Raw genomic sequence first — 14,259 nt, forward strand, 5'->3', positions numbered from 1 at the left:
ACTACCTCACTTCATGCTGCAGACATTGACCCTTTAGCTTATTCATTCATGTGACATGGGTGCCACTGACTGACCAGCATTTATTGCCCATCCCTAGTTGCCTGAGGGCAGTTGAGAGTCAACCACAATGCTAGGGCTTTGGAGTCACATGTGGGCTAGGCCAGATAAGGACAGCCAATTTCCTTCCCTAAAGGACATTAGTGAACCAGGTGGGTTTTTCTGACAATCGACAGGTTCAAGTAGATTCTTAATTCTAGATTTTTATTGAATTCAAATTTCACTATCTACCATGGTGGGATTTGAATCCGGGTCCTAAAGCATTACCCTGGGTCTCTGGATTACTAGTCCAGCAATAATACCACTACACCATTGCCTCTCCTTAAATTTTCCAGCCATCACACCAGTGGGACTTTCTGATCCTGCTGCAGCGGACAAAGATTTGGCTGAGCATCAAATTCTCCAATCTCGTTTGCAGTGTCTGCAGGGCAGGAGTGGCCAGAAAATCCTGGCCAACATTTCTTCAGAGCTGAAGTCTGTCTGACATTTTATGTTTTATCATAGAATCATGGAAACCCTGCAGTGCGGAAGGAGGCCATTTGGCTCATCGAGTCTGCACCAACCACAATCCCATCCAGGCCTATTTTATTTCAGATTTCCAGCATCTGTAATATTTTGCTTTTATTTGAGTGCTTTTTCTTATGTGATTTGTGGGGGTTTGAGTGTTGCTAAATAGGCCAGCATTTATTGCCCATCCCTTTCAGCCACATTCTTGACATGCACAACTTGTTAGATCTACTTCAGAGAACAATTAGTCAGCCTCTAGACCTGGGGTCATGTGGTAGGCCAGACCATGTAAGGATGTCAGATTTCCTACCAAGTGAAGCAGATAAGCATTTATAACAATCCAGTAGTTAAATGACTATTATTAATAAGAGCCAGCATTTCATTCTAGATCAATGAATTTAAATTCCCCTGCTTTTGATTTGATTTATTATTGTCACATGTATTGGGATGCTGCAAAAAGTATTGTTTCTTGCACATTATCCAGACAAAAGATACCATTCATAGAGTAAGGGAGAGGGTGCAGAATGTAGTGTTACAGTCACAGATAAGGCATAGAGAAAGATCAACTTAATGTATGCTAGATCCATTCAAAAATCTGATGGCATACCGTTCATAGAGAAGAGAGTGTAACCCTACATTTTGCAATCATAGCTAGGGTGTAGAGAAAGATCAACCTAATATAAAGTAGGTCCATTCAAAAGTTTGATGGCAGCAGGGAAGAAGCTGTTCATGAGTGGGTTGGTATGTGACCTCCAGAATTCTGTATCTTTTTCCCGATGGAATAAGACTGAAGACAGTATGCCCGGGGTGGTGTTGTCCTTGATTATTTCCAAGGCAGTGGGAAGTGTAGACAGAGTCAATGGATGGGAGCTTGGTTTGCGTGATGGACTGGGCTACGCTCATAACCATTTGTCATTTGAATTGTATTTCTGGAACATTAAAATAAAATATGCAGAGGCTGGAAATCTGAAATAAAAACAGAAAATGCCAGATAAGCCACCTGAGGTCACATACCTACTCACTCAAGAACTGCTTCTTCCCTGCTGCCATCAGATTTTTGAATGGATCTACTTTATATTTGATCTCTCTCTGCACCCTGGCCATGATTGTAACCCTACATTCTGCACTCTCTCCTCTCCTTCTCTATGAACGGTATGCTTTGTCTATACAGCAACTAACAATATTTTTCACTGTTACAAATACGTGTGACAATAATGTATCAAATCAGCATTACAGCTTACTGGTACGTTTTGTTTCTCTCTCTCTCTCTCTCTCCACAGTTGATGCCAGACCTGCTGAGTTTGTTCAACACTTTGTGTTTCTATCCCTCGAATATTACCTCTGGATTACTGGTTCAGTGAGACGCTGTCGTTTCCATGGGGTCACTGCAAATAATAAAGAACCTTTTGATATAAAACTTTCTCTGTCGGTAAAGGCTGATAGGAGCTTAGGGAAAGCTTAGTGAGCTCGCCATCGCCGCCTGTCTGGCTCTCCCTCCCGTGCAGGTGAGTTGGTGCAGTTGGCGAAACTTCACTCTTGTGGAGTGCTGGGCTGAAGTTACCTGTGGCGTTAAAGCGTGCCCCGGGCGGGGATGGCTTGCTGGGGCCAATATGAGGTGAGTCCTCGCTGTCAGTACCGGGGCTGGGGACCCCCTATCTGTCTGACTCCTGTTTTGTACCGAAGACAGTCTCTATATGGGGAAAAGCCAGAGGTGCCTCTTATGTCTTCCAGTGTGTGATGTTTGGGGCCTTGGTTTAAAAAGTTACCGGCAGAGATAAAGGTGACAGTGCAGCGGGAGTCACTGCAAGTACTTCTCACTATAATCGCTGCTGCTCCCAAAGTGACAGAGCTCCTCCAGACTGAGCTAGGTTTGTGATGTTAGGGTGCTCTGGCTGCCAAAGGCTCACAGGGTCATCAACTCACTCGTTGTTATTCAATCTTTAGTTTAATTAATCACATCCGCCCTGGAAGGAAAGAGACTGAAACCTTTACCCCACCCCCATGAACTGGTGAAGTACATACTTTCACCATGAGCACATTAAAGTATATTTATTAGTCACAAAGTAAGGTTTACATTAACACTGCAGTGAAGTTGCTGTGAACATCCCCTTGTTGCCACACTCCAAAGCCTGTTCGGGTACACTAAGGGAGAATTTAGCATGTCCAACGTACCGAACCAGCATGTCTTTCAGACTGTGGGAGGAAACCGGATCACCTGGAGGAAACCCACGCAGGCGCAGGGAGAACGTGCAAACTCCACACAGTGACTGAAGCTGGGAATCGAACCTGGGTCCAAGGCTCTGTGAGGCAGCAGTGCTCACCACCATGCCACCCTGCTGCCCTCACATTACACTGGGCACTCTGCTGCTGACTCCAGCTGGAATTAAAAGGGAGTCCAGCTGATTTAAAAAAAAATTTCTTATCCACCTGTGCAAACACACACCCTTCTCTGGCTCTGTGACCCAGTTAACTTTCTAATAAATCTTTTATTTGAAGAATTTTTTTTAAAGTGAATCTCTTTTGGAACTGATTTATAAGATGTTCTGACCCTGATGAAACATTGAAACTAAAATAGACTTTATCATGGCATGTTTTCAATTCAAATTACAGGTCTTGATGGAAATTTTTTTTTGTTGGAGGGGGTAAAGTTTTTTTTTTGACTCAGGAGGGCAAAGACTAGTCACTTTATCACAGTCAAAAAATAACCCAGGCATCTTTTCTTCACATTAACCTTTCTCTAGACACTTCACCACTTCACCTGAGGAGTTCTCTGCCATTGTTATTGACACTATTTATTTGGCTCCTTGCACTTGCGGTTCTGGCAGCTTGGATCTTGGGCAGCATGGGGACACAGTGGTTAGCACTGCTGCCTCACAGCACCAGGGCCCTGGGTTCAATTCCAGCCACTTTGGGTCACTGCCTCTGCGGAGTTTGCACATTCTCACCGTGTCTGATTGGGGTTCCTCCGGGTGCTCTGGTTTCCTCCCACACTCCAAAGATGTGGGGTTAGGTAGATGGGCCACGCTAAATTGACCTTAATATCAGGGGGATTAGCAGGGTAAATGCATGGGTTTACCAGAATAGGGCCTGAATGGGATTGTGGTCAGTACTGACTTGATGGGCCGAATGGCCGCCTTCTGTATTGTAGGGATTCTGTGATTCTTATTTCAGCTTTCCAGCATCCACAGTATTTTCCTAGAATCCCTACAGTGCAGAAAGAGGCCATTCAGCCCATCGAACCTACACTGACAACAATCTCATCTGGGCCCTGTCATAAGAACATAAGAAATAGGAGCAGGAGTAGGCCATCTTGCCCTTCGAGCCTGCCCCGCCATTCAATAAGATCATGGCTGATCTGTCGTGGCTCAGTTCCACTTTCCCGCCCTCTCCCCATAACCCTTAATCACCTCTCTTATCAAAAACCCATCAACCCGTGTCTTAAAAATATTTAGTGAGGCAGCCTCAACCACTTCAACGGGCAGAGAATTCCAGAGATTCACCACCCTTTGAGTGAAGAAGTTCCTCCTCAACTCCGTTCTAAACCACCCCCCCCCCCCCACCCCCCCACTTTATCTTGAGGCTGTGCCCCCTAGTCCTACTGTCTTTTTTGAGCGGGAAGAGTCTCTCCACCTCTATCCCCACACATTTACCCTGCTAATTGCACAAACACTAAGGGGCAATTTACCATGGCCAATCTGTCTAACCGGCATATCTTTGGAGTGTGGAAGGAAAGCGTGGGAGCCCCCAGAGGAACATATAAACTCCACACCCAAGCCTGGAATTGTACTGGGCCCCTGGCACTGTCACCATGCAGTTTTTATATTATTGTCATCAACTCCCTGTCTCTATCAGTTTTCACCCCACTCCTCAAAAGCTTCTGTTCTGCCGCCAACTCCTTGTTATTCCTCTGTTGCTCCTAACTTCTTGAAAGTGTTGTCATCTCCCAAATCCGTGCCCGTCTTCCCAGCAAATCCATGTTTAAATCTCTGCGATTGGATTTCCACCATTGATGTGAAAGCACAAAGGACTGGCTCCAAGGTCTTCAGTTGCATAGGTAGACTACAGGAGTTGGGGCTGTTCTTGGAAAAGAAACAATTAACAGGAGATTTGATGGAGGTTTTCAAAATCATGAGGGATCCGTATGGAGTAGATAGGGAGAAACTGTTCCTGTTCGGGGAAGGATCAAAAAACATAGATGCTTAGCAAAAGAAGCAACTGTGACGTGAGGAACAGGCTTTTTTTACAGTCGAGTGGTTAGGATCTGGAACACAATGCCTGAGATTGTGATGGAAGGAGGTTCAACCAGGACTTTCAAAATGGAATTGAATATCTGAAGAAGAAAAGTATAGGAAAATGGGAAGGAGGCAAGGGAGTGGGACCAAGTGAGTTATTCTTAGAGCTAGCACAGACACAACAGGCTGAATAGCCTCTTCCTGTGCTGCAACCATTCCATGGCTCTATAAAAAATCATCATCGTCTTGCAATCCCAGTGGCTTCTTTAAGGGGCATGTATCAGAACTGGAGAGTAGCACAGTATGATGTATAGAGTCACATGGTAATAGATTCAGATGCACATGTGTCATATGGAGACTTTAGTGTCCCGATGATTAGATCTTGAGATTTGTATGTTTAATCATGAACTATTTATTGTCAGTCTTTAACTATTTATAGATCCCAGGTTACTCATGAATGGAGCTACTTTTCCATGCAGGTAGGCTTCCAGAGTGTTCTGAGTCTATTACCACGTGACTCTATACAGCATACCTTGGGCAGTGCTATTTTTCAGTCCCATGTTAAGCTTTGGCATGCTGAGTACCTTTTACATTACAATGGTTTGCAGGCACATAATGAAACAATGGTGGCATTCTGTTTAATATCATTGAAATGGTAATCCAGAGGCTCTGGCTAATGCCCTGGGTTGAATTCCCACTATGGCAACTGGTAGAATTTAAATTTTATTCATAAATCTGGAATTGGACGCTAATCTCATCATTTATTGTAAAAGTTTGGTTCACTAATGTCCTTCCCTGGTCTGGCCTACCTATGACTACAGACCCATAGCAACATGACTGACTATTAACTGTTCTCTGAAATGGCCTAACATGACACTCATTTCAAGGGCAGTTATGAATGAGCAGCATTAGCTGGTCTTGCCAATGATGCCATGAAAGATTAATGAAAATAAATCTAAAAATGAAAGCCTTTAACATTGTTGCAAACTTTAGAATGATTAAACATCCGTTATATTAGTTGCACTGTGGTTTTGACTGTGTCCCAGTTTATCTGGCAACTACTGTGGTTAAATTAATCCCTAAACCATCATTTATTAACATGCCAACATTATCGACTTGTTGTTTAAAAAAAAAAGTCTGTAAAACTGAATCCTTGGGTACAATGCACACCTTGCAAAATGTCTTACTTACTGATGCCATGTCCTCAGAATACATGAGAACTCAATGCATGCTTAAACGTCATAGCAGAAATGAGAATGGATCAAAGAATATTGATGTTTTATTTCAGGTGTCTGGCGAAGGTGTATCACACAGAGAATGGCGACCACAGATTTACAGGAGGTCCACAGATGTTCTATGGCTCGTGATCTTCTGTCTTTTCTGGGCTGGAATGGTGAGTCTGTTGTACTTGGAGCTAGCAGGAAAAATATATTCTTCAGCCAAAACGATGACTTCATCTATTCTTATCTTTGGAGCGATGGTCTAACCGCAAGCAGTTTAAGCTGTTGAGTTTATGATTAGCCGACTGAAATTTTCAAATGAGCCATAAATATAACAGTGAAAAAAAAATTCATTCGTGGGACCTGGGTGTTGCTGGCTGGCCAGCATTTGTTGCCCATCCCTAGGTAGCCTTGAAGTGGTGGTGAGCTGCCTTTTGAAACATTGCAGTCCCATGTGCTGTGGGTTGACCCACAACGCTGTTAGAGAGGGAACTCCTGGAATTTGACCCAGCGACTGTAGGGATGATGATATATTTCCAAGTCCGAGTGGTGAGTGGTTTAGAGGGGAACTTGCAAGTGGTGGTGTTTCTATCTATCTGTTGCCTTTATCCTTCTAGATGGAAGTGCTCATGGGTTTGGAAGGTGTTGTCTGAGGATCTTTGGTGAATTTCTGCAGTGCATCTTGTAGATAATGCACACTGTTGCTATTGAGCATCGGTGGTGAAGGGACTGGATATTTGTGGATGCGATGCCAATCAAGCAGGCTGCTTTGTCCTGGAGGGTGTCAAACTTGTGTTGTTGGAACAGCACCCATCCAGGCAAGTGGGGAGTATTCCATCACACTCCTAACTTTGTGCCTTGTAGATGCTGGGCAGGCTTTGGAGATTCAGGAGGTGGGTTAGTCTCCACAGAATTCTCAGCCTCAGACATTATTTATGTGGCTAGTCCAGTTCAGTTTCCCTCTTCTCAGCCTGAGCTTTGTTGCCCAGATTTTGCTGCATTTGGATATGGACTGTTTCAGTATCTGAGGAGTCAGAAATGGTGCTGAACATTGTGTAATAATCAGCAAACATCCTCACTTCTGACCTTTATGAAGGAAGGAAGCTCATTGACAAAGGAACTGAGGATGGTTAGGTCAAGGATATTCCCTTGAGGAACCCCTGCAGTGATGTCCTGGAGCTGAGATGACTGACCTCCAACCACCACAACCATCTTCCTTTGTTCCAGGTGTGACTTCAACCAGTGAAGAGTTTTCCTCTTGATTCCTGTTGACTCCAGTTTTGCTGGGCTCCTTGATGCCACGCTCAGTCAAATTCTAAAAGTAAAATTTATTTATTAGTCACCAGTAGGCTTACACTAACACTGCAATGAAGTCACTGTGAAAATCCCCTAGTCGCCACACTCCAATGCCTGTTTGGGTACACTGAGGGAGAATTTAACTTGGCCAATGCACCTAACCAGCACGTCTTTTGGATTGTGGGTGGAAACCGGAGCACCAAGAGGAAACCCACGCTGACACAAGGAAAATGTGCAGACTCCACACAGTCACCCAAGCCAGGAATCGAACCCAGTTCCTTGGGCTGTGAAACAGCAGTGCTAACTGCTGTGCCAATGTACCATGCTGGTGCTGCTTTTGTCCTGCTTTTTGTGGTTAGAGTATACTTGAACAATTTTTCACATTACTGGGTAGATGCCGGTGTTGTGGCCGTACTGGAGCAGTTTGGCAGGGGGCACAGCAAGTTCAGGGGCACAATTCTTCAGTACTATTGCCCAGATGTCAGGGCCCATTGCCTTTGCAGCATTCAGTGGCTTTGGCCATTTCTTCATGTCACGTTGAGTGAATAGAATTGGCTGAAGTGTGGCATTTGTGATGTTGGAGACTCGTGGGGATGCCGAGATAGATCATCCACTCTGCACTTCTGACTGAAGGTGATTGCAAAAGCATCTTATCTTAAAATATGGTTCAAATACTCTGAAGGTCTCCAATGACACCACTGCACTCACTAATCTATTATCAGAAAGAGATAAGTCCTGAAATTCTGTTTTGTCTGGTTGTGCATGTTGACCAAGGGGAAGGAATTTGAGTTGGAACCCGACTTTAGATTTCATCTTTCCTGAACTACTTCTAGTCACTCCTACTCTAATGTTATAGCTCACTGACAGACTTACTTTCACTTAACCGTCAGTCAATGTGCATGATGCATACATGGTGCAAACATTATTATACAAGATAGGGCAATTTCCAAGAGGTGTGGCAAGGTGATATTGAACTACAGCTTACAAGAGGGTTGTAGGAGTAGGAACTATTTGCCACTTATAAGCTTTGCCTGGTGGAACTCAACATAGAATGGCCTTAAAGTGACCCTTAAATCCTCCTCAGGAGGCTGCCCTGTAAGCACTCCCATTACCTTCTGTAACATCGAGGAGGATGTGAATGTTTCACCTGCTCATCACTCCACCCACAAAGAAATTATCCCATCCACTGTCAAAGCCTCTTTGGCCCCACATCCAGCTATCGCTTCCATATCAATGTAGCAAAGGTGTTGTACCTGTTCCACATTCCCATTGCAATTTGTGACACACATGCACATTCTGTCAAAATGTACATCATGGCCAAACATCCTAAGTAATTCATGAACAAAGAACAATACAGCACAGGAACAGACCCTTCGGCCCTCCAAGCCTGCACCGATCATGTGTTCCTGGTTAGACCATCCGTTTGTATCCCTCTATTCCCAGTCTGTTCATGTGGCGATCTAGATAAGTCTTGAATGATTCTAGCTTGTCTGCCTCAATCACCTTGCTTGGTAGTGCATTCCAGGCCCCCCACCACTCTGTTTAAAAAAAAAAGTCCCCTGCACATCTGTATTGAACCTTGCCTCTCTTACCTTGAATCTGTGACCCCTTGTGTTTGTCATTTCTGACCTGGGGAAAAAGCTTCCAATTGTTCACCCTATCTGTGCCCTTCATAATTTTATAAACTTCTATTAGGTCGCCCCTCAACCTTCGTCTTTCCAGGGAGAACAACCTTAGTTTACTCAATCTCAACTCATAGCTAGTACCCTCCATACCAGGCAACGTCCTGGTAAACTTTTTCTGCATTCTCTCCAAAGCCTCCACGTCCTTCTGGTAGTGTGCCGACCAGAACTGGACGCAGTATTACAAATGTGGCCTAACCAACATTCTACAGAACTGCAACATCATATGCCAACTTTTATACTCTATGCCCCGTCCAATAAAAGCAAGCTTCGGGCAGAATTGATATAGTTATAACAGAGTTCATAAGTTCATTAGATATAAGAGCAGAATTAGACCATTTGGCCCATCAAGTCTGCTCTGCCATTGATCATGGCTGATATGTTCCTCATCTCCCATCTTCCTGCCTTCTCCCCATAACCCTTCAACCCATTACCAATTAAAAATCTGTCTAACTCCTCCTCAAATTTACTCACTGTCCCAACGTCCAGTGTACTTTGGGATAGCAAATTCCACAGATTCATCTCCCTTTGGGAGAAGTAGTTTCTCCTCAACTCTATTTTAAATTTGCTACCCCTTATTCTAAGATATGACCTCTCTCCCTAGAATGCCCCATAAGAGGAAGCACCCACTCCACATCTACTTTATCCATACTTTTTGTCATCTTGTATACCTCAATTTGATCTCCCCTCATTATGCTAAATTCCAGAGAGTATAGACCTAAACTGTTCAATCTCTCTTCATATGACAAGCCCCTCATCTCTGGAATCAATCTACTGAACCTCCTTGGAACTGCCTCCAATGCTACTATGCCTTTCCTCAAATAAGGGGACCAAAACTGTGCAGGATAGTCTAGGTGCGACCTCACCAGTGTCTTGTATAGTTGCAATAATGCTTCCTTACCTTTTTTGTATTCTATTCCTTTAGCAATAAATGCCAACATTCCATTCACATTCTTTACTATCTGCTGTACCTGCATGCTAGTTTTCTGTGACTCATGAACAAGGACACCCAGATTCTTTTGCACTTTTGGGACTTTTGAGATTATTCAGGCTTGCAGGCATAGGGTGGCACAGTGGTTAGCACTGCTGCCTCACAGCACCATGGACCTGGGTTCAATTCTGGCCTTGGGTGACTGTGGAGTTTGCACATTCTCTCCAGATCTGCATGGGTTTCTCCGGGTGCTCCAGTTTCCTCCCTGTCTAAAGGTGTGCAGGTTAGGTGCATTGCCTATGCTAAATTGCCCCTTAGTGTCACAAGATGTGTGATTAGGGGTATCCACCATGGTAAATGTGTGGGGTTACAGGGATAAACCTGGGTAAGATGCTCTGCTGGAGAGCTGGTGCAAACTTGATGGACCAAATGGCCTCCTTCGCAGTAGGGATTCTATGATTCTGTGAAATAGCATCTGAAAATCTTCCCTCACTGACCACAGTGAGAGAACCCATGTGTAAGGCAGACAGTTACTGAATGAAGGTTCCTCCTTTATTTGTGTGCAATGCTTACTTCAGAACAGGACACTAGACCAGCAACTCCGCACCTTGAGCTTCTATGTATTTCATATGTAAGAACTTATTTGGTGAGAGTTCTCTTGAAATGAGAGTCAAAATGTTGAAAGGATCAAACCAAAAAAAAAGTAACCGTGGAACTCTTGCAGCTTGGGTCACCTGACTCCAGGTATGTGGAGTATTTGAAGAACGAAGGTGCCTAGAAGCTAATGGTGACTAATCCACCTTCTCCTCACCACACCCTTTAATTTGCCACAGCCTGCAGCTACGACCACAAATACATTTCTTCCTCCGCTTTCCTGTCTTCATAGAATCCTGGAGCAACAAAGGAGACGATTCAGTGCATTGAACCTGTGCTTTGGGTCCCCACACCCTCTGTCTGCTCTTCCCCTCAACATTTGTTAAATCCTTCCTTTTTGACTATCTATTAAATTCCCTTTGGGAAGTTACTGACCTTTTTTTTTCAGGCAGCGCATTCCAGATTGCAAGCTCTCACTGTGTAAAATTAAATTCTCCTCATTTTCCCTTCCCCCACTAGTTCTTTTGCCACTTATCTTAGTGCAGCTCTTAAGTTGACTGCATTGACTGAGCTAAAACATAAAACAGCAAGGATTACCAAATCTGACAGATAGTGAGCACAGGTTGTGTTAGCCTTCATTGAATACCCAACTCGATTTTCATGCATGAGAACTCCTTATGCTTTGCTCATTAGAATCAATGCTGCCCCCCCCGCCCCCCCACCCATCTCCCCTTCCTATGCACCCCCTTCCCCTATTTGTGGGCGGCACGGTGGCAGAGTGGTTAGCACTGCTGCCTCATAGTGCCAGGGACCCGGATTCAATTCCAGCCTCGGGTCACTGCCTATGTGGAGTTTGCACATTCTCCCCTTGTCAGCATGGGTTTCTTTTTAGGTGCTCTGGTTTCCTCCCACAGTGCAAAGATGTGCTGGTTAGGTGGATTAGTCATGCTAAATTGCTCTTAGTGTCCAAAGATGTGTACGTTAGGCATATTAGCCATGGTAAATGTGTGGGGATAGGGGATTAAAGGTTTTGATTTGATTTAATTTATTATTGTCACGTATTAACATACAGTGAAAAGTATTATTTCTTGCACACTCTACAGACAAAGCATACTCTTCATAGAGAAGGAAACAAGAGTGCAGAATGTAATGTTACAATCATAGCTAGGGTGTAGAGAAAGATCAACTTAATGAAGATAGGTCCATTCAAAAGTCTGATGACAGCAGGGAAGAAGCTGTTCATGAGTCAATTGGCATATGACCTTAGACTATTGTATCTTTTTCCTGACAAAGGTGGAGGGAAGAATGTCTGGGGTGTGTGGTGTCCATAATTATGCTGGCTGCTTTGCTGAGGCAGTGGGAAGGTAGACAAAATCAATGACGGGAGGTTTGTGTGATGGATTGGGCTACATTCACGACCTTCTGTATTTTCTTGTGGTCTTGGGCAGATCAGGAGCCATACCAAGCTGCGATACAACCAGAAAGAATGCTTTCTATGGTGTATCTGTAAAAGCTGGTGAGAGTTGTAGCTGACATGCCAAATTTCCTTAGTCTTCTGAGAAAGTAGAGGTGTTGGTGGGCTTTCTTAACTATAGTGTCAACATGGGGGGGACCAGGATGTTGATGATTTGGACACCTAAAAGGTTGAAGCTCTTGACCCTTTCTACTTAGTCCCCGTTAACATAAGAACATAAGAAATAGGAGCAGGAGTAGGCCATCTGGCCCTTTGAGCCTGCACCACCATTCAATAAGATCATGGCTGATCTGTCGTGGCTCAGTTCCACTTTCCGGCCCTCTCCCCATAACCCTTAATCCCCTCTCTTATCAAAAACCTATCAACCTGCTTCTTGAAAATATTTAGCGAGGCAGCCTCCACCACTTAAACGGGTAGAGAATTCCAGAGATTCACCACCCTTTGAGTGAAGAAGTTCCTCCTCAACTCCGTTCTAAAACACCCCCCCTTTATCTTGAGGCTGTGCTCCCTAGTCCTACTGTCTTTTTTGAGCGGGAAGAGTCTCCACCTCTATCCTATCCATCCCATTCATCATCTTATACGTCTCAATGAGATCTCCCCTCATTCTTCTAAACTCCAACGAGTACAAGCCTAGTTCATTCAGCCTCTCCTCATAGCTCAACCCCCTCAACTCCGGTATCAGCCTAGTAAACCTCCTCTGCACTCCCTCCAAGGCCAAAATATCTTTGCGCAGGTGCGGCGCCCAAAACTGCACACAGTACTCCAGCTGCGGCCTCACCAATGCCCTATACAGCTGCAGCAAGACCTCCCTACTTTTATATTCAATCCCCTTTGCTATGAAGGCCAGCATCCCATTCGCCTTCCTGACCACCCGTTGATGTAGACAGGAGCACATTCTCCTCTTGACTTCCTGAAGTCGATGACAATCTCCTTCATGTTGATGACATTGAGGGAAAGATTATTGTCACTGCACCAATTCATCAGATTCTCTCTCTCATTCCTGTATTCTGTCTCATCGTTGTTTGAGATCTGTCTCACGTGGTGCTGTTGTCAGGTTGGGGAGAGGGCCTGGATAAGATACTCTGGGATTAAGCACAAAAACAATGGGCCTGTTCTGCACTGCAGGAATTCTATGATGTGATAGTCTTTAATGGACTTTGCAGGTGTCATAGAATTCCTAAATGCAGAAAGAGGCCATTTGGGCCATCAAGCCTGCACTGACAACAATCCAAGCCCTATCCCTATAATCCCGCACATTTGCCTTTCTAATCCCCCTGATGCTAAACAGCAATTTTGTATGGCCAATCAAGCTAGCCTGCACATTTTTGGACATCTTTGCAGTCTAATTACCATGTGGAACTTTGACAGGGAACTCGTAATAAACTACAGGCCTTTGCTTCTTGTTGTCTCTGAGTTGATGTTTGGGAGTAAAACTGGCTGAAGAATTTACAAGTCTGGTGATTTTTTTTCTCATTCCAGATACATAAACACAAACTCCTGTCCTCAAGGGGGTATATTAATTTCCTGTTTATTCATGTGTGACAACCACATTTATCTCTGCATATTCTGCCAAAGTATATGTATTGGCAAACATCCCAAAGTGCAAAGTGCTTTGGAAATGTTTTGCTTGAGTGCACTTAATTCAAAACAAAACCACACAGAACAATATTTGCACTCACCTGCACTGGTCACAATTGCACATTTAAAATCTGCATATTTTTCTTGTCCAGGAGATTGACCTGGGTTTTTTGCTCTTTTAGAACATTCTTGTTTATCAGATGGACTGACATTTCATTGTACTTGATTTCCTCATGAAAGTGGGATAATTGTTTTTAACTTAGTTTTATTAGTGTCTTCAAAAGCACATGAGAAGCCATTCCCTTCCATTGAGTTTGGCCCTCTCCAAAACCTCTCTCTTGCCTTACTCCCTCTTAGAGAAAGACTGGCATTTATATAGCATCTTTCACAACCTCCAGACATTACCACCAGTGAAATGCGGTCACTATTGTAATGCAGGAAACTTGGATGCTGATGCGCTCTTAGCGGGATCCCACAAACAACATTGGAATAATGACCAGATATTGTTTTTAAGTGGTGTTGGTTGTGGGTACCTGGGTAACTCCCCTGCTTCTCCTCAAACTAATGTCATGGCATTTTCACAGTAAGAAGTCTCTCAACACCAGGTTAAAGTCCAACAGGCTTGTTTGGTAGCAGACACCACTAGCTTTTGGGACTCTGCCTCCTTGTCAAGTGAGTGGGGAGTTCT

General features: G+C 44.1%; 1 protein-coding gene across 2 annotated transcripts in view; it reads left to right on the plus strand.

The window, feature by feature from the left end:
• The first annotated feature begins 2,077 nt into the window (after positions 1-2,077).
• LOC145347624 (choline transporter-like protein 3) overlaps positions 2,078-14,259 on the plus strand; it is a 105,256-nt gene continuing 93,074 nt past the window's right edge. For both annotated transcript variants that reach the window (XM_080195263.1, XM_080195264.1), the window contains exons 1-2: positions 2,078-2,179; positions 6,085-6,189. In XM_080195263.1, coding sequence (XP_080051389.1) covers positions 2,156-2,179; positions 6,085-6,189 — 129 coding nt within the window. In that variant the 5' untranslated portion in view covers positions 2,078-2,155. The remainder of the gene's footprint in view (positions 2,180-6,084; positions 6,190-14,259) is intronic.

This window comes from Carcharhinus amblyrhynchos, chromosome 9 (genome assembly GCF_965287045.1).
Source record: "Carcharhinus amblyrhynchos chromosome 9, sCarAmb.v2.hapA, whole genome shotgun sequence".
In the NCBI taxonomy this organism is placed as follows: domain Eukaryota; kingdom Metazoa; phylum Chordata; class Chondrichthyes; order Carcharhiniformes; family Carcharhinidae; genus Carcharhinus; species Carcharhinus amblyrhynchos.